The sequence below is a fragment of the Diadema setosum genome, chromosome 19, assembly GCF_964275005.1.
Source record: "Diadema setosum chromosome 19, eeDiaSeto1, whole genome shotgun sequence".
In the NCBI taxonomy this organism is placed as follows: Eukaryota; Metazoa; Echinodermata; class Echinoidea; order Diadematoida; family Diadematidae; genus Diadema; species Diadema setosum.
The window spans coordinates 21248670-21273085 of record NC_092703.1 but is presented as its reverse complement, the minus strand read 5'-3'; the positions used below and the strand labels follow the sequence as shown (position 1 = coordinate 21273085).

General features: G+C 37.5%; 1 protein-coding gene across 1 annotated transcript; it reads left to right on the top strand.

Annotated features, from left to right (window-relative positions):
* The first annotated feature begins 1614 nt into the window (after positions 1–1614).
* Positions 1615–23785, top strand: LOC140242701 (cytochrome b5 reductase 4-like). Its single transcript, XM_072322460.1, has 14 exons — positions 1615–1966; positions 6885–6985; positions 8137–8230; positions 11954–12083; positions 12729–12786; positions 15887–15980; positions 17185–17217; positions 17508–17636; positions 18216–18356; positions 19671–19826; positions 20727–20880; positions 21614–21703; positions 22185–22352; positions 22845–23785. The coding sequence occupies exons 1-14, from the start codon at positions 1648–1650 to the stop codon at positions 22897–22899; spliced, it is 1722 nt and encodes a 573-aa protein (XP_072178561.1). The 5' UTR covers positions 1615–1647; the 3' UTR covers positions 22900–23785.
* Positions 23786–24416: the final 631 nt, after the last annotated feature.

The following is a 24416-nucleotide window of genomic DNA, read 5'->3' as shown; positions in this document are numbered from 1 at the left end:
TGTTGTTGTTGTTGTTTTTGTTATAGGAGGGGATTCCATGAAGCTACATGTAGACACAGTCTCCGCGGAACATATCTCTGACAACCAGATACAGACCGATCTCTCAGTCAAATATCTCAGATAACAATAACATATAAAATGAATAGGTTTAACTTCTAATGTCTATTTTCTAATCGGTATTTCTAATGTAGATCCAGAGGTTTGTGTTGATAATGAATACGACACCTTCACTTAGTTTTAGTGACATGTGATGTGAAGTACGGTACTGCCCTCTTGAGTTTAGACTTCAGAAGGAAACTTTGAAAAGCAAATTCAATTTAGTAATTAAATGGGGTCAACCATACTATTTGACTATGTATGTGTGGTATCGGTATTCATAAATTACAAATTATACAATAACGTTACAGTTTGCATTTTCAGTGTGCAATCAATGGCTGCATGGTTGCCAGATTAATATAAAGCAAGCTGCCCATTGATATGACCATTAAATGCCGTCCAATATTTGACCATGAGCTGCATCGACTTGTAATACCTAAATGCTGTGTGCGGTCAGATTTTGGCACAGGAGATGAACCTTGGTGCAAGTTTTTTAATTACATGACATGATGATAACTGTATGGAAACATTCTGCTGTACACGCCATATATTAAGCGAGTCTAGATTTTCACAAATCTGGACTTTCCGACAATTTCGCGAGTGGTTAAATTCGCGATCGTGGAGTACTGTACTGAACGGAGGAATGTACACGCATGTGTCACATTCATATCAGGTTCGGTGTCATTATTTTGTGTGTCTATATTAAATTTTGCAAATAGCACCTGACTCACAAAATTTGCAAAAATATAAACCTCGCAACATATTTGGCATATACAGTAACTTGATCGTAAATCAAGTGCCAATATATATTATGTACACTCTAGTTTTGTACTCCTAAGGCGTCTATCTCATACAATGTAGGGTACGTATGTCGTCCTGCGAGTGCATGTTCCCGAGTCCTAGGATCAAGGTTATAGGGTTTGTTGTTGCATAATGTATGAGAATGCTTATGGAGTAAGAAACTGCATTATTATTATCACCACTGCACTAATCATGGCAATGACCAAACTGCAAATATTTTAATAGTTTTGTCTTTTCTTTCTATGATAATTCCCAATGTAAGTTTGTATGATATGGAGGTATATCATGGGCATTGTCTGATCAATTGTTGATGCAGTTTGCATAAGTTACAAAAAATGCTATTTTTAACTGATAGTTAATTCCAATAGCAGATTGTGTTTTCATTGTACAAATTATGTTACAACTGTCAAAAAGTCTTCCTTTCCCAGTCAAGATTTGCACATTTTTCCTTGTTTTTTTTCTTTAAAAAAAAAAAAAAACAACAGATTGTCATGACTGATATTTGTTCTGTTTCAAAATGTCACAGACATCTGTTATCTGTTAAATCACCTGTAAACTGATGAATTATAGAGCGTTGTGAAGATAAGAATTGTATTGGTCCACTTTTTTTTTTTTTTTTTTTTTTTTTGCTTTGCTTTACTAGTTGCATACAAATAGTGCAAGGTAAACAGCACCGAAGGATAGTAAACTAATTTTTCTTCCTCACAATCATTTTCTTTGAATTCTTTTTATAGACACCTACAGCTGGGTATGCAAGGAAAGGAAACCATGAACCCCCAGGTGAGTCTGACGGTCCCCAAGCAGCAGTTCCCTGCCATCAACTCCCCACAGAGGGCGTCATCCTCTACATCGTCATCATCTCTGCTCAGTCCTGCATCAGCGGGAGCCAGTGGGTCTTCCAGTCGTGTGAAGGTTGCCCTCAAGCCTGGCCGCTCCCTCATGGACTGGGTGAGACTGGGCAAGCAGCAGGGCAAGAAGCTGAACGGCGTCCAGGGCAAGCGGATGGATGTGACCGAGGAAGAGCTGGCCAAGCATAATAAGATCCACGATGGCTGGCTGTCCATCAGAGGTCAGTAAGACTTGAGAAATGCCTGTTTCTATATGGAGTGCCAGGTATATTTCTTGTGCTGAGCAGGAGAGCATGTTCAGCATATTCACATGCAATACCAAATATAAATGCTCCTCTCAACTTAAAGGGACGGTGCCGTATTGGTGGAGAGGAGGATTGAGCTTTTAACTTTTTGTGAGATGCGAAGAAACCACTTATGAAATAATACAGAGCATACCATTCGTTAGAAGAGGAATTCGAAGTTTATTAGATGAAAATCGGTTTTGGAATGGCTGAGACCTCAAAAAACAAAGTAAAACAAAGAGATCATAATAAAAGGTGGATCTCACCTTTTATTGGGATTGCTGTATTTTGGATATCTCAACTATTTCAAAGCCAATTTTCATCAAGTAAATGTTGCATCCCTCTTGGAATTGCATGCTTTTTCACATTTCTTCAAAGGGTTCTCATTTTACCCCCCCCCCCCCAAAAAAAAAAAAAATGTTAGAAAACTGAAGTGACATGTAGGTCTCAACCAAAACTATACGATCCCTTTAACGTCGTAATGTAAAATGTCTTACTCTTAAAACTAACTTAAAAATAATCTGATGTCTGTTTCTTAAGTGTTGTTTGAAAGTGAAAGATGTCCATACGACAGTGGGACACTTTTTTGTGTGTTGCAGCATAAAATCCATCCAGGAAAGACTGCTTTAATTGTGAACACTGATTATCTTAAAAATGGATGAGAGCCCAATGATGAGAAAGAGACATAGGGTCAGGTAGTGTAGAACACTATGGTCGTAACACATTCGTGGTTTCACCCATATACTCCTTCACAACCTCCTGTTGGGACATTTTCTGGGGTGTTGGTTTGTTTGTTTGTTTGTTTATGTTGTTGGAACCTTTTTTTACCTGTCTGGGCATCTTTATGTGGTTTGGTCATGCTTTATTTTATTTGAAGTCCTCTGTATTCACGGTTTTGTGTTCTGAGTATTATTGTGATGGTGTAAAGGGTACACCAACTGCAGTGTGCTTTGTTTTGTGTTATTGTCATGTCTATATATAGATTTTGAATTGTGCTGTGAGATTTCCCATGTACCCTACATACTGTCCTTTCTGTTCATTAGTTGCCACAATGGAATTGTGTAGAATGAGGGGAAATATTTCTGCCAACAATATTTCAAGCAGGTTGAAGTGGATAAAGGTTTGAATTCTGTGTGAGATTAGCATAGCACTTCCTTTGTACAAACCTCATTTTCCTAAGGTTCAAATATGTGGACTTTGAACTCTCAAATTGTATTCTCGCTTCCCTCAACAACAAAAAAATGCAGGTCAGTTTACTTACAGTCTCCTTCCCTCGCACCCATTCACAGATCCCCGTTTTAATGGATATGTGCACACCATTCTTAGATCTGGAAGTGATTCATACCTTTTAACCTTTTAACCCTCTAACACCTAGAGGTGTTGTGCAATATAAATCCACTTCTGGTCATTATGAGAAGCGCTATCTTTCACACTAATTTTCACCAGTTTAAAAAAAAAAAATTGGTTTACCATTTTATTCCTGCTAATATTTGACTATTTTTACAACTTTAGATAAATTCATTATCTACAGTAGGTGAGGAAAATGGCAGATAGTGCATTATCATACACAGTTTGTTTTCTACTTCTAGTGATCCTTGACCTTTAAAGAGTAAACAATAAAAAATTAGGAGCATTCATTCCAAATCAGATGCTAAAGGCTTAAAGTTAGTTTGGGATGTATCTTGTCCAGATTACTGGCTTGATTATTCATGATAATTATGATTGAAAAAGTTTTGGAATATGAAGGAAGTTTGACAAGGTCTATGACTTCTAAAGGTAAGAACAGCAAGAAGATGCTTCTGTGCTTACTATACTACACCCATACATCAGCAAGAGAACAGAGATAATCTTAGATTGGATGTGCACTGTAATGTATCCTATAAAGATGGGTTGAGAAAGCTGTTTGTTCAACAATGGTATATATGCATAAATCTATATATTTTGTACAAGTACCTGAACAAAACAAAAACAAAAACATGAGATTACACTCTGATAACTGCTTGGCACAATTTCTCTGCTTTTTAAAAGTAAGTAACACATTCCCTGAAAATAACAAATCATGTCGATGTCAAGCAGAATGCTTTCGTTCCATTGATGCTACAGAGAAATGACCATCCATAAATTCTAGTTGGCCAAATGTACCTAATATGAATTTACAGAGCATATCAATAGGTATATGTATGTGATCAAGTGCATCAGTGCATCACAAAACCAACAAAAAGTCGCACACACCGATTTTACATGAGGACTCAAAGTAAATGAAATGGGTCAACCTATTCAATCTTTGGTTTTTTATATTTTAATCTATATTTTCTGAAAAAGTAATTCTTCTTCTACATACCTTTAAAATTGAGGATTGTACGCAAATGGGTTTTGGTGGGTTTTTTTTTTCAGTTTGCTCTGCTAGAACACTTCTTTTTATAGAATTGTGTGATTAGGTACATAGAGGTCCCTAGATTCATTTCCTGTAAAATCCTCTATGCACTCTTCACTTTCAAAGTCTGCAATAACTTTTAAATGGATGATCCTTTGAAACCATGGCTTGACAAAGTTTGAGTGTAGTAGGTTTATTTCAGTGAAGACAAACAGCGGGGGCCAACATTTTTACATGTAGATATCTTGAACTCAAGACCCAGGGGATTTATAATACCAAATGAAAAATGACGCACTTGTAAAGGCAATCTTCAATGTACGTCGTATGTTGAAATTGGATTGTTATCTTTCAACATTTGAGTATTGGAGAAGATTTCATCATTTCTAGATCATTTGTGAAGACTTTAAATAGTATGAGTCATTTTGAAGTGGTTTGGGTAAAGTAGCAGGCAGGTCATCGGTAATACATACATCATATTTGGGTTATGATCCTGGTGTGAAGTGAATGTTGATATCTCATTTCCAGATCTTAGAAGAGCTGTGGCAGGCATTTTTTTTGTTGACACATATCTCTCTCTAGTGTTTGTTTAACCCAAAGTACCTTTCAAAGGCCAAGGTAAATGATACATTCAGAATCATGTATTGGAGAATTTGAAATGTTTGTTTTGCATGAATTTGTAATGGGAGTAATGTACTTGTACTGAAGTTTGCTAGGCATTAGTCAATTGAATTAGCTGAATTTACAAATAATCCTTGACTCTCACCAGGCTCATATGTGTTCTCAAGAGTTTCTTGAAGAGACTACTACTGTATGTGCCTTCTTATCTATCTATTACTTTTTATGAAATACTAGGCTATGTTGGCTGTTGAGGCAAATATTCCTTCATTTTTTGGTTTTTGTTTTTGTTCATTATGAAAAATATATACATCGTGCATATATGTTATGTATCTGTAGAGAGGTAAGCTGTAACTCTCAAGAGCATGGTATACTTCAGTGTAAATTGATGAATAAAAGGTAGGCAGGCTGAACTTACATGTACCACCTGCATGCTTACCCTCTCTTTTCTCATCCAAGTTTGTACATTATGAGCTCCACCTACATCAGATATTGTGATATCAGTCTTGATTTTTTTTTTTTTTTTTTTGAAGAGAGAAATAAATAAAGAAATCTGCTTAATAGTTCCTCACAGTACACACACAGTGAACCCCGGTGCATCCCTCTAGAGCATGGTTTTCAATGTATGTTCCATATTGTGAGGGTGCAAAATTAGCTTATCCGGGCAATTACCCCCAGAGGGCAATTACCCCCTGGCTAAATACTGGTTAGTGGTAAGGTTAGAGTTAGGATTAGGGTTAGGGTTAGGTTTAGTGTTAGGAGTTTGGGTTAGGGGTAGGATTAGGTTCAGGATTAGGATTAGGATTAGGGCCAGGGGAAGGGTCCGGGGTAATTGCCCAGGGGGTAATTGCCCTAGACCCCAGAATTAGTATTACATAGAATTTTCAAACACATGGAGAAGTAACAACTCTAATGCACTGTATATCGATCACCAAATTCAAATGATCTCATTACATGTATGTACATTTCCGTAAGTGTTTTTCTCCATTAAGAAACCAGCATGATGCCAATAAGGCAGTTAAAACTCTACCTAGAAATGTGGTTAAATTGTTCACTTTTCACAATACATAACAGTACTTATTTTGAAGAAGTACACTGGCAATGTCCTCCTAAGTGATGTGCTGTTAAAGATGCAGCTTCTTCATTGAAGAAGATCAGTGCAGACCATTGGCATAATTGCGCTCACATGCTCAACTAATCTCATATTATTTATTTGTTATACAGCTATTTGTCAGTATATTTTACGATGTATCTGGCATGTACATGGTATGCTGAAGTGTCTGGCATACATGGTATGCTGAATACATTTTCTTTTCAAATTTCATTAGGTTTAGAGAAGCAGTTTTCATTCAAAGTACACAGTTCTTCAACTCATTAATCGGTCACACTGAATTTTCATTTTGCATGATGTGGGCACAATCAGATCAGCATAAGAACATGTATTATTTCATGAGTAAGTAACTTTAAATTCAATTAAAAGACATTGCATGATTTGTGCATTTGGACAGCACAAACCCTTCATGATGGTCAGGATCGTGCCTTCCTTCAGATTGAAAAATAATGTGTTGTCCCTGCATCCATTAGAGCAGCTTGATGTCATACTAGCCAGGGGTCCATTTCCAATGTAGTACAGTGGACTCCCATTATAACAAAGTTTTCTTTTGTTGTACTCGAAATTTCATAATAACCGAACAAATGAACAACACAAAAACATAGAGCGGATGATGTTGCAACCGGAATTTTTACTTCATTGTAAATGAAATTTTGTTATAACCATGTTTGTTATAACAGGGGTGCACTGCATGAGCAAGAGATAGATCTAAGATTCATCACCGAATGCTGTGTCTGTGTGTTTGCAATTGATAGGACAAGTATACAACGTCACCCCCTACATGGAGTACCACCCAGGCGGGGCAGAAGAGCTGGAGAGGGGACTGGGAAAGGATGCCACAGATCTCTTCAACCAGGTGAGATGTTCATACTGAGATCAGGTGTGCTGGGGGGGGGGGGGAAGTAGGAGAGGGGGTGGGGGGCAAGTATACAGTTGCATGCCAAGTACAGTGGGGTGTTCATTGCGATCAGGCCTGCATGTCAGTCTGATAGCACCACACCAAGTACACTGGCATTTTTATTCTATTTTATTTTATTTAACCACAAATTCTGTGTAAAAACCCTTTGTGGGGTGTTGACTAGTCACAGATGCACAAAGAGTATCTCTCAAGTTTTACTTTTGAGCATGGAAAAGAAAAGAAGGGAAACAAACAAGATCCAGAGTTGTATTAAGAGGAATTGACCATGGATTGATGATGCAACAAAGCTTGTCTTCTCCTAGCATAAGTGAAGCATTGATGTGATAGTTTGTTTTGTCTCTCTTCTTTTTCTTCCCTTCTTCGTCTTATTTTTCTATGACCTCTACATCTCTACCATTGTATCTTTAATCACTTTCATAAAAGTCCTTGATGTATCTCATGAATCATCTCTTTTTTTTCACAAAATTATTCTTCTGTTTGTGATGTCAGTGAATTCACCCATTTTATGGGTAATAAGTCATAAACTCAGCCTTATTTTGATTCATGTTTGCTATTCCAATTTTTCCCAACTTCAGTCAAGATTTTTCAGCAGTGTGTGTACTTTGAGAGAGAGCAGTTTCTGAATTGTCTGAATTTTCTGAATTTATAAGAGACTAGCAAGATGGGGTGTGTTTGTGAAAATGGCATATTGTATGTATTGTTAATGTGCTGGTGTATGTTTTTGTCTGTGTGAGTGTGTGTGTGTGTGCCAACGTTTTTCTCTGTATTTACGCTGTATTTACTTTTCCGGGGTTAGTTTTAAATAAGACCCATTGCCTTCTCACTAACCCCTTCACTTGATATCTTTGGTTGTTTGTTTGCTTTGCTTGTTTGTTTGTCACATTGTCGTGTTATACCATTGTCACATTTTATTAAATGCATGTTTTATTAAGTGAAAATAAATGAAATGAAAATGAAATGAAAGTTGTATGCAGTTCATTACTAACAGAGATTCACTAATATATCTGTGCAGGGCCAGCCTTCCCACTCAGTGGTATCCCCATGCTACAAGGTCTTTAGATATAAATGCATTGTTTGATTTGATACAGATCCACCGATGGGTGAATGTGGAGTCCATGCTGGAAAAATGTCACATTGGCCCGCTGCAGAAAAAAGACCCCATGGCTAGCTTCAAGATTCCAGGTGAGAACAATACCAGTGACAGCTTGTTGACAGCAATTCTGATGATTATATGCAAATAATGTCAGATACTGCATATTGATGTTAGTTTCATCAAAATGGAGGTCTGGAGACATTATTTATTGACAAGAGAATGGTTTAATTTTAACTGTCTGTTGTCATCAGTGGGTGCTCCTTCAAGTGTTTGATGCATTACAAATGTTTGTTTGTTTGTTTGTTTGTTGTTTTTTGCATATGTACCTCTGCTATCTATTTGTATGTTAATTTCTGTAGTATTTTTACATTGAAAAAAGGGAGATTTTTTAAGAATGAATAAAAAAGCATGTTTGTGTGCCTTTGCTTTTGAACGTTGAGGGTGCATTTTCAGGTCATCTTCCCATCTGTCTGCAGCAGAGCTTGATAAACATGATTCAGAAATATCTCTATGACAGATATTTTTTTTTCTGCTACTTGGCCAAGATGTGCTACATTTGTACATGAGTTAGTTGATGTGCTGATTTGTTTTGGGGCAAAAATCCTGCATGGTTAAGGTCAAAGGTTAAACAACTCTGCCTGTAAATGGCATATATGTAACTGACATGATTTTAGTCAGGGTGTCCAGTGGTAGCATGATTTGTTGAGACACAGAAAGATAAATTGACAATCATGTTTGTGAAATTAGGAAGGTGAATGATAAAAAGTCGAAAGTCACTAAGTTTTGACCAAGAATGTCAGTTACATAACTTGAGCCAAGAAGGTCCCTAGGCAACATACATGGTAGGAAGAAAAGAAATTTATATATTATCAAGTATTTCAATGAAATGGAAGCGATGAAGGATCAGAGATCAAAGTTGAAGGTAACTGAAAATGTGATAGAATGTAACAAGAATATAAATTACTTAGGAAGGGGTTAAAGGAAAATACATTGTACTCAAGGTGAAAGGTCAATGTCAAAAAAAAACTTTATCTAAATGAATGTTAAGGGCTTCACTTTTGGCTGAATAATGTGACTGCATAAGAGAGCACAGGCATCACATTTGCCTGCACACTGCAAGTTTAACTGCTGGAAGTTTTTATCCAAATTAGTCATAAAACAAATATTTACACAAGCACACTGGATTGTTTACTTTTTTGTTTGCTTTTCTTGTGTGTGTGTGTGTGTGGGGGGGGGGGGGGTTCCTGCTCTGATTTTACCCAGCCTTTAAATAGTCGTTGAAATTAAACTTCAAACCCTTATTTTTCAGTCTATGATGTGGAAGAGCAGGAAGAGAAGTTTAAAAACAAAAGCAAGATCAGAAACTAAAAGGCATTGTGTATCAATCATTATGTCTGTACGTCATTGAATTTTGTATATTATGCCTATTTTTTGTCTGTCTCAGTCAAACTCAAGTCACCTGTGCCACAGCAGCACCAACAAGATTTTGGGGCTGTGCATCTCAAAAGCTTTATAGGAAAGAGAAGGGTCAAGGGTTAAGGGTCAAGGATCAACAATTCACTACTATACCTGTTTATAGGTATTTTTTACCATCAGTGGTCTACATAATGGCTGTGTTCACAGTAGAGGGAATGACAGACTACTTCCTCATGTATCATGGTTTAACCCTTTACCAGGCACTTTGGACAGTGTATAAATACTATAGGGTTTTCTGTGGCAATCAGCACTCAAAGTATACAAAGGGTTAAATCTGCTTATGCCAAGTCCTGTGAGAGATGAAATTCCATCCACCCAGCACAAGGCACATTTTAGTATCAAGCGGCTGATTGTCTGTTCGTTCATACAATGTGGGAAATTTTCATGCAGAGCATGGTTCACAAGAAAAGTTTGAATCTAATGTTTGACTGCCAAATGGGCCACATACCTGGCTCTATCCCATAGTTTGAGTACATTGTTCAGTCGTCCATTGTCGAAGTCAATCCAAGGGTGCTTACGCTCCCTTTGGCATGAATTTCATTTTCCCTCGGGTGTCACGGGGGATCCATGCAGAGCATGGATTCTCAAGAAAAGTTTGAATCTAATGTTTGACTGCCAAATGGGCCACATACCTCACTCTACCCCATAGTTTGAGCACATTGTTCAATCATCCATTGTCAAAGTCAATCCAAGGGTGCTTACGCTCCCTTTGGCATGAATTTCATTTTCCCTCAGGTGTCACTGGGGATTTCTGTGAGAGCACACTAATAGCATATTGTGGAACCAATTGGTCTCACCTTTTATTGAGTAGCTATCAGTAACTGTCATTGCATTCATCCGTGAAAAGATTGAATTGGGGCAGAAATGGAAACTGGCCTAGATGTGCAAACTCTAAAATGCAGATGCACACCTTGGGAACGCTGCCCTGCTTCTATGCGCTGTCTAGACGGTCTTGGCTAGTCACGCACAGTGTTCAAATGGAGTTTATTTGTATCCCCAAATGAGGTCTGCACAGTGCATTCATCATTAGTTGAAGCTACTATTGGTAGCTCAATGTTTGCTTATCAATCTAGAGCCAGTTACGACTGTAAGTTGTAAGGCTGATAGTGACTTAATAATACATGGAGATGACTACCAATAATATCAATGTAACAGATCACTGTAACTCCTCTTGATACATGAAGGTGCTAATCACTCACAACCACTCCCACAATTTATTCATAGTGTCAAGCATAAATTCCAATTATAAGGTCATGTGCCTTATCCCTATTCAGCATTAGTTTCCGATAAAAGAGGACTTAAGTATGTGATACTCTGTCTACAGCTGCAATGAATAGAAGAAATACTGGATTGAAAGTCACACAAATAGAAGCCTACATACAAGGTAGTTCATGCTCCATTTCCACCCACCCTGATTTCATTTTGTAAACACATTTACACTATCACCTCATTTTTTCCAACAACCTCCAGATAGTACAAAGCAAGTAGAATCTACATAAGAATTTTATGCAGACCATTTGTATTCTTTTTATGAACAAATAATCTGAAACATTTAAGGCATAGTGCAAACTCTTCAGAATTTTCTTAACATGCAGGGAGACTTGGGTCGACAACTTCTCTTTTTGCTTTTTGTTTAAGTGTACAATTGACGATACATTTTTTGCTTTGCTATGCAAGGGCATTTTGTAATCTTAAAGTATGTTTTGATTGAGAGTTGTGCTTTGTTGGTAGAATAACTGTAATAACAGTAGATTATTACGTGTGTCCCAAAATGAGTATATATTTTCAGAGTTTCAATGAAATTTGTCACATCAAATTATGTAAAGTACCTAATAACACAAAACTTGATAGTACATTTGAATGAAATTTGGCACCAACAAAATTTTAACAGTATTTCTTTAGTTGAGCCTGTCTTTATTGTACTACTATGTTAAATTTCCTCAGTGGAGAGACCCATTCAGTGTATTGCCAAGAAATGATGCATTTCACAGTCATAAATTACATATGGAGCTGTGTATCAATTTCATTAAAAAACAACAACTACATTGTACAGTTCCCATGTTTTTGTGTTTTGTCACTCTGTTTACCAGTAAATTGAAGACAAGACATACATTCCCAGTAAATTTTAAAACAAAATTCAACAACATATTTTGCTGTAATTGACAAATATAGGAAGCAAAAAAGATTAGATATAACATAATATATATATTTTTTTCAGTTACTTTCCAAAATGATGTACATGTACAAGGTTTAACTGACAATTCAGGATGCATGGTGAACATCTGAAATATAATTCCCCCTTGCCAATGTTTGCTTCACCCTGTGTCCTCATGCAGGACAGAAACCCAAACCCAAGGAGACTGCGACCAGCAATGATTCAACGCTGAACTGGCCTGACACAGTGGAAGACATGCCCTGGTACATGTGCAAACTCAGGAAGTGGAACAACACTAAAGCAAAGGCTAAGTGAGTGATCCTCCTTCCCCTCCCCCTCCCCCCCCCCCCCCCCCAATCACAAATATTTACCTCTGTTTTGTTCTTTAGTTGTTGTTTTTTTTCTGTGCACACATTTAAGCACATGCACATACAAACTCATAAGACGAGATTGTATGGTATAATGATAGTCTGCAAAGTGCATTTTTTACTAGGTTTGAAAAACTGCATGTAGCTATTTCTATTATTTAGTGGTTGTTCATTGGCATACACAAAATATGTTCAAATTTGACTAAGGGATCCACTCAAACTCTTTTCAAGGACACTTAAATTTTGGAAAATGATCTTGTGTGCCCAGGTGTCACATCAGCGAAAGAACCTTGCACTATGCACAGGTCAATAAACTTTGTCAATCTCAAAATACAACACACAGGGTATGTTCAGGGCTATGTCGATGCCATATTCTCTTCAATTTAGGATTTGCTCTGTCTATGGAATGTTTGCATAGAAATCAGTGAAGCAAAAGCAACTAAGTGGTTAAAGGATCTATGTAAGGCAAATGCATGTTAACTTTTTTTTTTTATTCACGATACCCTCAACATCAATTATATGGGAAAACAAATATTTAGATACATTCCATATATGTCGTAATAATATTTCTTCTTTTTTTCCCACCAGACATGACTGGTACCAAGTGAATGACCAAGTAGTGATTTCAATATATGCTAAAAGTCAGGTGAGTATGTTGACATGCCTATTTGTAGTCTGAACCTGTGGTTTATAGAAGTACTGGTACACATACATGCAGGACAAACAGTTCATATGAATTGATCTGTATTGACACAAAGTAATACATTCATCCTAAAAGCAGACAAATGTCATGGATAAGACTGGGACCGTCATGCATAGTACTTTCATGAACAGAAAATGATCGTTTATTTTGTTCTTTCAGTTAATTTCTTTGTAATCCTCACCCTTTTTGTGTGAGCCCATCTTTTTGTTGGCTGTACTTTGTACCCTTTTTTGTTTTCCTTTTGTGCATTTGATCATCACCAAATTGAAAGTAATTTTGTGTGAATCAAAGTGGTAGAAATGGCAGATTGAGAAATCAAGGCCACCACTGCCAGTAGCCTGCTGGTCTTGTGCATGTGGATACTCGCTTTTTACTTTTACATCGTGATCAACACTGGTATTTTGCTGAAGTATTTTTGGTTTTGTTTTTTTGTTGTTATTTCTGAACCCAATGCCTTATGCCTAATCAAGGGATGAAATCAGGAACTGAGCTGGGGAATTCTCAAAATTGTGTCCAAAGTAAAAGTCAAAATGATTGATAATTAGTATCAACCACAATTGGAATGATGCTTTTGATATCTTTATCAGTGTCAGGTTTTAGCTGTCTTATGTTAGCTGTATCATCATTTATGATGATGATGATAATGACCTCCATTATTGCTATTACTACTACAATTATTGTGAATTACTACTAATGGTTCTACTAGTTAACTACTATTGCTGATGTCACAATTACTACCACTGTAACATACACCCAGTATTACTGCGACCACTCCCACCACTACTACTTCAAGTTTCAAGTTTATTTAACCAATTCATTAAACATTTGACATTTTACAAAAGGATACAGCATTAAGAATAATGAATGGTTTGGGACCCCAAAAGAAGCAGAGCTTGTAAAAAAGGGGTCCCGGACAAACATATAAAACAAAACATACTAAAGTTTTAAACATATTAACAAGAAGTATAATAGTAACATATTTTATAGGACAGATGCAACACACACACACACAGATTCAATCACACAAACACGTGTCACAAGAACGCTCATGCACATACATGTAGTTCACATGAAATTGCAGAAAGATACTTTTTATTTTACTATACTTTTAAATTCAGCTTCCCTGATCAATTCTTGTTTTACAAATTTCCCTCAAGATAGATGCGACATGTACGTTTAAAGTTGGATAGTGATGAGGCTGACCTAATTCTCAACGGCAAATTATTCCATTCTCTAATACAAACATATACAAATGAATTTTGGGCAGTTTGAGTTCTTACAAAGGGTTGATGAATAAGATTACTTTTACGCGTATTATAAGCATGAACGGTAGAATTTAACTCAAACGCATCCTTCATGAAAGATTTCGGATCACCTTGTGTCTTAAACATAAAAATCAAGCAACTCAAGATAACTAATTTTTCAAATGGCAAAATATGAAGTTGAATAAACAATGGCAAACTTGGACTTCTATAGTTTGAATTTGTAATATACCTTACAGCTTTTTTCTGAAGAACAATCAACTTATCTATATGAGTCTTATAAGTATTTCCCCAAGCTACATTACAGTACATTAAATGAGGCATAACTATGGCATTATACAGAGTAATTAAGGTTTCTTTTGGTAAATAGAGACACAACTTGGATAAGATACCAACACTACGAGAAACTTTAGTACAGACGTAACTGACGTGGTCTTTCCACGATAAATATTCATCAACTATAATGCCTAGGAATCGCACATTATGGCTTCGATCAATCTGGTTACCGCCTACAGTTAAACTCGCCTAAGTCGACGTCGCATATGTCGAATAATCGCGTAAGTCGATGATTTTAAAAAGTCCCGATTTTTCCCCATTGACTTACGTGTATTAATTCACTCACAAGTCGAATTTTGTAAGTCGAATACTCGCCTAAGTCGATGAAATTCCAAGAACGCTTTCACGGAAAAACCATTGAATTCACTTTGCCTAAGTCGAATAAGATTTTATCGTGTAACAAATCACTGTCATTTATTATTCATTATTTATTACTCATTATTATTTTGTTTGTCAGATGAGTTTGAGGTGACAAAAAAAATGATCTAAAGTATCAAAATTCAAAGCGATCACACCGCATGCGATCGTTGAACTCTCTTCGTGTTTGGAGGTCCGCTGGTACAGCCCTTAGCTGTCAGCTGTCGCGCTACGTACGTACGTACAGCGACTGGGCTGTGTATTGCTCCACTCGCAGTACGGCGTTCGTACAGTACACATGCGTTCATTTACATGTACAGTATAGTATTGAGCTTTGCATGCAGTGTAGCTTGGCATTTGCAGCGCTGTGTGCAGTGGAGTGGTATGGATGAAGCTGCTGAGTTTTCAAAGGGAAAAGTAGGGGGAAAGTTACGGGCACGGGTAAATCAGAATTGCACCTCTACACGCATTTCAAGCCACGGTATGGTAAACTGGAATCAATCATGCACTGCTCAAATGTCTTTCATATTCACTTCCCCAAGGTTTAACAAGGGTGTAAAGTAATCGGACCTGTGCCAATACTAATGCACTGTCCATACAAAGTTAGCAGGGGCCCTGCCGGGCGACCCGTGCTGCGGCACACCGCTCCAGCTCTCGGCTTCAGAGTAGACAACATACATGTACTGGTGTAACTGTAAGTCGATTTTTTTTCGACTTACGCACATGTCGAAAATCGCCTAAGTCGATGTGTTCTGCTCAGTCCCGAGAAGATCGACTTATGCGAGTTTAACTGTATTACCAGTGGAACAATGTCATTTTGGATTCTTTTCCCTCTTAATCTAAATACAACATATTGAGATTTACTAGTATTCAATAATAGTTTATTACAACAAAACCATTCAAATATATTACCAATTTCATCATTTACAGAGTTTATTAAGGGTAACAAATAGTTGTGGTGAGCAAGTAAGCAAGTGTCTGCAAAAAGCGAATAATACTAATAATACTTCTACTACTAATACCACTACTTCTATGACCTTAACTGGTGCTACCACTAGTGCTTCTATTTCTTTCTTTTTTCCCCCCAGTTCTTTGTCCCAGATTGTCTGGTAACTGATGTTGAGGACAGGAGGCTGCGAGTCACCGTCTACCTTGATAACATGCTCTTCACGCTCCATCTGGGTAAGAATCTCTGTAGTCTAGAATATTCCATTAATTTGGACAGGGTGCTCTAGAAATTCAGTCCTGATCTTATGGAAATGGTGACATCGTTAGATAACCCATATCATTGTGGCATGTGAAATACTGGAACATTAGAGCAACAGAAATCATATTCATACATATGGGTAGAAAAAAGAAATCTTGCTCTCTAGTATTAGAGGAAAAACACTTTCCCTCTGATAGAACATAAAATGGAGGTCAAGAGCATCACAGAGTGTCGACCCATGCACTTGCAGATCCTGCTTCATTTGTTCATTGAAAACAAAACAACAACAAAAAAACACACACACACAAAACGGGGTTCAAAATCCAGAAAAGTGGTTTGCTTCAAACACACAGTCTGGTCAGTCAGTACAAGTAGGATAATAAACCAGGATGTAAATTGTACTCCAATCAGATGAAGAAGAAAAAAAAAAAAAGATGAAATTGTGTGAATCACTTCCATACTCCTATTCTAGAACTTGCCTATGAGGCAAACAAAATCAAAGAAAATCAGTCTTCTAAATACTTCAGCAGTATTCAACTTGGTGTGATATATAGTCAACCCGTGAATTTGAGAGATAACCATTTGTCTGCAGTCAGTTTGTTTTTAGTTACATTTTGTAGGGCTAATGATATTTACATATTATTTTTGTTTGCTTGTTCGTTTTAAGGCAATTCTCACAGCCGATCCAAATCATAGGTCCCAAATTTCAAAATAATAAAGGAAAAATTGTATGGACTTTACTGGTTATCGTATATTCTTCATTTCCTGTAAGTTTTTGTGTGTAAAAGGACCAATATCTAGTGCTTGAGTGCAATGTCTGTCTTGTAACAATGTTATAGTCGCTTTAGATAGAACACAGATAACTGACCTGCACAGTGCACTCTTGTTATAACAAACATAGTTATAAAAGATTCTTGTTACAACAGAGTGAAAATTAATGTCCCATAATTGTCATCCAGATATCTTCATGTATTTTTACTGTTCAGTAATAATTAAATATTGATACAACGAAAGAAAAACCGCTAGTCCTGAGGACTCTATTAAAACATGAGTGCACTGTATAATGAGATCAGGTTCTTGTGTGATGTTGTCCCATTCGGCATTCATTGTTATTTTCGATTTATCATAATATTTGATCTATGATTTTTTTTTTTTTTTTTTGTCTTTTTGCTTCTACAGAATTACAAGAACATATTTTCCCAAGCATCAAGGGTGAGTATTCAAATATAGTGACATTCTTTTTTTTAATTTCTTTTAAAATCTTGCTATCAGGGATCTGAAAATATAAGTGCAACAATGTGCATTCCTTACGTTACTTCTGTGGCAGTTCTGACTCACTGTAAGTATCACCTGAAGGAAACAACGGCACAGATCAACAAAGTGAGTTTGTTGGAACACTTTCATTCAGTTGTCTTGTAATCTTGAAGGGAAATGCTCCTCACTCAGCCATTTGTTCTCCTGCAGCAGTGTTTGTCATTTTGTTTTTTTTTTCCCCATTACAGTGAAGATCACAAAGAACATGATTACCCGTTGTGACCTGTGGTTGAAGAAGAAGAACGCGAACATCAAATGGACAACGTTAGGGCTCCCTCTAGATGACCACAAGCGACTTGACCCGATAACAGACATAGGTAGATTTCCTATTCCCATGATTCTTCAAACCTCAATTAGGTGTACTTCATCACAGTTGTGTGACAGTAGGTATGGCAATAAAAACTGCATGGCCATTGCATTAATCGCAATTGATACTGCTGAAACTTGTCTGTGGCTTTAGATAGGCAACTGGTGATTATTTGAAGGGGCAGGGTGATTTAATATAACACAAATGACTTTATGCACCACTATAGATAGATAGATAGATAGATAGATAGATAGATAGATAGATAGATAGATAGATAGATGGATGGATAGATAAAAACATTGTAGATAAACAAATAGATTGATAGATAGATATGTCTGTGTGTATGTTGTAGCATATATCGGAATGGAATCTTGATGTGTACGTAATATTACTTGGCCTACTGCAAATGTCTAGACGGTTACTGTACGTGTCACCTAAATGACCACTTATCATGTTTTCCCTGAGCAGTCATTGTACACAGGTCTCTTCTTGACAAGTCTTGACTCTGTGTATCTCTTATTCTCCAGCAGCCTGTTATTGTCATTACTTTTTCATGCTTATTCTATGCTTTCTCCCATTTATATCTCAGAGCCGTTCTTCCGACGCTGCACGCTGAGAAAGCGGGTGAAGGTGACGCATGACACATACCTCTTCACCTTTGAATTTCCCGAGGGGGTCCGATTCGGTGTGCCCATTGGTCACCACATCCACCTGCAAGCCACAATCAATGGTCAGAATTTTTTTCTATAGTTTTATTCTTTACCATATTTTTAAACATATAATTGCGTAATTTCAAAGAGGTCAAAGGTCAGCAAATGTATGTCATAATTACTTCTGTGACACGCCATTCTCTCGGTTAAGTCTTTTTAGGCTTTCAAGTAAACGTAACCTATAACAGGCAAAAATAAACATGCAGTGTGCTGTTTTAAATCATTTAGAAAGCTATCGAAATGAGAGTTATATTGCTGTACGTTCTAGGGAACCATAGGCCATTATGTACAGAATCTTCAGTTGCTAAAGGGATAAAAGTAATGATACAGCTTTCTTGTAAAGTACAGCATAACAATTACATATGTGACCCGCCACAACAAAAGGATCCTTAAGTCGCTGACGGCTGAGCCGAGAAAATCGAGTTTGAAGTCAGATCATCAAAATTGGTTAAAACGAGAGGATTTCTGTTTTTAGCAAAACTTTGTAGTCGAAAGTATTGTCTATGATCTGCCAAAATTTTGAAGCTAAATGATTGAGGAAAGGCAAGAAATTCGCATTTTTTTTTTGGCCATGATTTTCTGACTTTCTACGGAACAGAAGCGTGTCCGAAGATTTGGATTTAACGCTGCAGCTAGACTCTGCCCCTCGCAACGAGGGAGTGATCTTATTGGTCAGTGCGTACCATTCTGGTTACTGCTTGGTCATGCGTAGACCGCTTGCGCTAAGCTTGAGTGAACATCGCGGAGGTTGCTAGGAGCGTACCTTTTATTGTCAAGAGGTGAAAACTGTATTGCCTCCCCTTGGTCATGATAGCGTCGGAAAGAAAACTTTGAAGGCGGTTTTCTCGAAATGCTGATTTCCTAAACCACTTGACATGCCCTAATAAAATCATTAGTTTCTCCGCAACCGAGTACTTATATGAGTCGTGTTATATATGGAATTAGTGGAAGAGTAAGGAAGTAATGTCATGTCATTTTCAGAAAATTGTCCTCCCCGACTTTCGGATCCTTTTGTCGTAGCAGGTCACATATATCGCCAGTCACTCAGGGCCTGACAGAATGTAAGAAAAAAAAAAATATCTGTCGTTGTTTTTGTGTGCAGATCATAACTTGAAATCAGTCCATATAAGGTCAAACAGATGTGAATAGGTTACATTATTTCTTCTTCCTCTTTTTTTTGATGCCGAAATTAATTTGAATATATGACCTACAATAATTGATTTCTAACGCTGCTTACACCCATGTGTGTGTCTGTGTGTTTATGTGTATGAGGGTCATACAATATATGTTGTTTTGCTTATTTCTTTGTTTTCACTTTTCTGTATCCCTTCCAGGTGAGGAAGTGAGCAGGCAGTACACTCCCGTGGTTCCCAGCCTGCTGGAGCCCCTGGATGAACCCACTGACAACCAGTCACAGTCATCCATCCATCTCATGATTAAGATCTACCCCCAGGGAATGTTCACCCAGTACTTAGCAACACTCAGAGAGGGTAAAACCATCTACCATACATGTACACTTTTACACATTCATGACTCCAATCTGGGTGAACATTTTTGTTGATATGGATACATTGTATGCTGGGTGTGGGACTAGATTAAAATAAGATGGGAGTACAGCAATATCTGTTTGTTTGGTTTTTAGTAAATCCTCTGTTTACCTCATGATTAAGATTTTCTCCCAGGGGATGTTAACCCAGTACTTGTAACACTCAGAGAGGGTAACCATCTACTATCCATTCACACGTAACACAGTGATGATGACTCCAATTGGGGTGCACATTTTATTGATATAAATACATCATATGCTGTGTGTGGGACTAGATTAAAATGAGAAGGGAGTACAGCAATATCTGTTGTTGTGTGTGGGGGTTTTTTTCAGTCAAAGTCATCTGTTCACCTCATGACTATTAAAGATCCTCTCCCAGGGGATGTTCACCCAGTACTTATTAACACTCAATGATGTAATCCATTTATGAGTTGCAAAGTTCTAATCAATTACTGATCAGTTAACCAGGCTGACTGGATGATATAAAAGTGAAGTCCAGCATCTAGTACGAAGTATTTTATCTACAAATTTGTCTGGCATTACATTCAGTGTCACATTTTTGAATTCAAACGTATGGTATGGATAATGAATAATCCAATTTCATAGTGAGCGTAGCATATTGTGTGACTCTTCTTGAGTTTGTGTAGATCTTGACATTGTTGGTGTGGTGTTGTCTGAAGAAAAAAAGAAAAGGCAAGTTTACCTAATTATTTTGCAGCCTGAAAGCCTAAAAGAGAGAGAGAGAGAGAGGTTGAGAGAGAGAGAGAGAGAGAGAGAGAGAGAGAGAGAATATAGATAAGAAACAAACAAGCTGTGATATGTTATATTTTGTTTCTGTTGCCAGGAGATGAGATCCTGATGAGTAACTATGAAGGAACTGTGAAAGACGAGTGCTCCTTTAAGAAGGTCCACACAGCTTTATTCATTGCTGCCGGGACAGGAATAACACCAATGATTAAGCTCATCAGGAAAGGGTTAATGGAGGAAGACACTTCATGGTCAGTGACCTCCTTAAATGTGTGTGTTTTTAAAAAATTTTTTGTTATGCATTTGACTGAGTTTGAAATTCCATACTGTCAAATTCAAGCCATGGATGTACAGTAACAAACCATTGACATAACAAGTAAGACAGTAAAAGTAAGTAAAACAAGTAACACTGGAAATTTTCAGGCTCTGAAATCAAGAAAATGAATATGATGGTGGTAGTGCATTCTTGTCAGGATGATTACAGGGACAATTTTCCCGTCTCTTTGCATATCATGGTCTTTGTCACCCAAAAAAGAATTGAGATAATTTTACAATTGGTTATGATTTGTGTCATAAACTTCCTATTCTTGGATTAAACTTGCAAATTGAACTTCAACATTTCCCCCCTTAACTTTATATAAAGCATGTAGCATCAAATGAGCTTATGCGAAATCTTTTTAACTCATTCAAACAGCATGTCTGGCATCTGGTAATGAGAGCAGTACTCTAATTTCTACCAACTTTCTCTAATTGCAGTTGAAGGCATCCTCTGGTTATGTTCAAAGTTAAAATCCTGTTTCTTCAGTTTATTGTGAAATTGAACCACAATTAAAAGGTTTCGATGTCACATAAATTTTTGTTCTAGCATACACTGTAAGTCTGGTATGCTCTAAAAACAGACTGTTTTGAAAAGAATATCCTCCTTCATTTATCAAAGTTTTGATTGCACAATGACATCTTTGTGAATGGTGTTTGGTTTGGCAGTAAACTCAAGCTGCTGCTGTTCAACAAGACAGAGAAGGACATCATGTGGCGGGAACACCTGGACAAGTGTGTGGAAAAGAGCAATGGCAGGTTAGTTTCCCTTTATTGATTTACACATACGTACGTGAAAGTCGGGACTCATTTATGTTTTTATTTATGATTTACTATTTTATTTACTGTAAAAGTGGAAATTTTTGCGGTGTTGAAATTTTTGCACATTTCGCACAACCAGAAACTAGCACGAAAATAAAAGCAAGCAAATATTTTTACATGCCATATGTTCCAGTACTTACTGTCTTGATTCCGTGGAATTAAAAGCATGTGAAACTCTTCTTACCGGGTCAAGTGCAATAAATAAGTCGCGTGAAAATATCAACTTTTACAGTATAATGTTCATTTGTTTATAAACCAACGATAAACCCCCAAGAAGTGCAAAGTACTCTTTATCAATTTACAACTTGTGGTAGAGTTTTTGCTGTAAGCGCCCATGTGTGATAAAGTTTAAAGCTTGATTCAAAATGTCAACCAGCTACTACACTTTCTGACCGATCTCAACACACGTCTTGGCCAGGTTTGAGGTGACCCACATCCTGTCGGCTGAGACCTCTCCGACTTGGACGGGCCGGCGGGGCCGCATCAGCGAGCAGCTGGTGTCTGATCTGATCCAGGTGCCCAAAACCAAGGAGAAGTCTGGCTGTGCTATCTGCGGGCCCATCCCTTTCATGAATGCGGCTTACCAGTGAGTCAGAACCTACACTTCTTAATCTCACACATCCTTATTCTCCATTTGACAAGCACATGCAATATCTTCATAAACTCCTTTATCTCCACTCGAGGCCTTGCTCATCATTTGAAAATGAGCTATTATGTTAATGCCACGAGTTCAAAGTATTACCAGGAAGCTCATTGATGCGGCAATGTTTTAACCCACTATACTCAAATGTTGTTAAACTCTGTTTCTTTCTTTCTTTCTTTGCAAATAAGTCTCCTGAATCTTGAGCATCATCAGATGCATATCATGCTCACTAAATAAGAATCTGAATAGCTCGTTCGTTTGTGAGAACATCTGTGTTTGAAGATATCCAAGCAATGACTAGTAGCAAGGTATATGTCATTGAATATTTTAGCTCTTCCTGTCCTTATTTACTGGTTTTACAAAGCCTCATTTTTTTCCACCCAGAAGAGGAAAGTAAGCAATGCCATGAAAATCCTCGCTTGTTTTGTTTTGCAGGTTATTGCACGCTGCTGGCTTTGAAGAAAAATGTCTCCTCATGTTCTCCGGATGATTTGCGAGCAGTGAGGCGGTAATCTCCTTCCTCCTGCAAAGCTCTCTCGTGTCCTCGTTTCAGCGTTTAACTCTGTCGTTCCCAATGGCGACCCGTTTGAGTACAATGTCTACGGCATCTTTAGGGTTACAGTTCTGTAAGGTTTAAGCAAGCTGTGTGGATGAGAATGTGGAGGATTGAGGTCTTGGTAGCTCTCCAGGGGTGCCATGACAACCTACTCCTGGATGACGAGTAAAGGATGCTCAAGGGACTCAAAATACGTAAGAGCAATCACTATGGTAACTGCCGGTGGCATACAAATCTTGCCTGCATAATCACAGCACGTGAGAAGCCGCCTCTAAAAAAGGTCTTTCACTTGTCACACGTGGACACTCACTATACCTCCTCAATATTGGATGCTTCCTTCACACCATTTCTCTTTTTTCACCATTTTGAGAATATGCCATGATGAGTGGTGTATGACATTATATCGCTGTTTGGGCAACAGAACTTCGTATCTCAAAATGGTCAAATGTTCAGGAGAGGAGAAAACATGGCAGTCAAAGCACTATTACAGATGGGATGGCTGTGTTTCCTTTGACATTCCATGGTGGTGTCATTTTGGGGGCAAGACAGCTAGGATTTGGACAGGACATCACTGAACTGATTATCCGACAATTTATCCAAAACAGCAATTTTCACCAAAATTTGAGATACAAGGTCTTGTCACCCCAGTGACAATATGCTTTTTCATTACATGTGCATTTTCTCTTGGTATTGTCACTTGGGATATTTGTATATGAGAAGTTCATCTTCAGTGAGGAATATGTAGGGGCTCTTGGCTTATAGATCTATATCCTGCTTGACTTGTTCAGAGATTTCTCAAAATAAAGCTCAGCAGCTCTCACTTGTAAGTTCTACTAATATCTATTTCTTTAAAACTGTTTTGTATCAGAATGGCAGTTATAACGTCTAGCTCAAACTGCTCTTTCTGATGATAAATAACATTGTGAGATAGATAGGGGTCCCTTAAATCTCTGTTCCGAATTCTGTTCAAATGATCCTTAAGGCTAGAAGGCCCTTTGGGGACTGCTATTATGAACATTGGCTAGCTACAATTTAACTTGAAGTTAGGTCAGACTTTGTGAACCCAACTTATGTTGCTATGCTTTTCCTGAGAATTGTTCATGCACCATGATATCATTCCTTGTGAGGCTGGGCATTTCTGATTCAAACTTTTAATTGATCATGCAGTCTGTGTGAGGACAAGATTTTGTCAGATTTCATCAATTTTTGGGTGTGTGATTCTTCCATGAGCTTTTCATTCCGGTTTGTAAAAGTAGTTGAAATCAATGCAACTCTGGAGACTCAAATGCATAATGTTGGCACGAGTGATGTGCATGCTCATGTAGACTTACATTGTGTTTTTATTAAGCAAGAGTAGGGTTTACATGTGGTATGGTATTCCTCTTTCTCTCTTTCAACTCGGTATGTCCTGATTACCACACTGTTTCTAAAGCAGAAGTGGTACAGTTTGA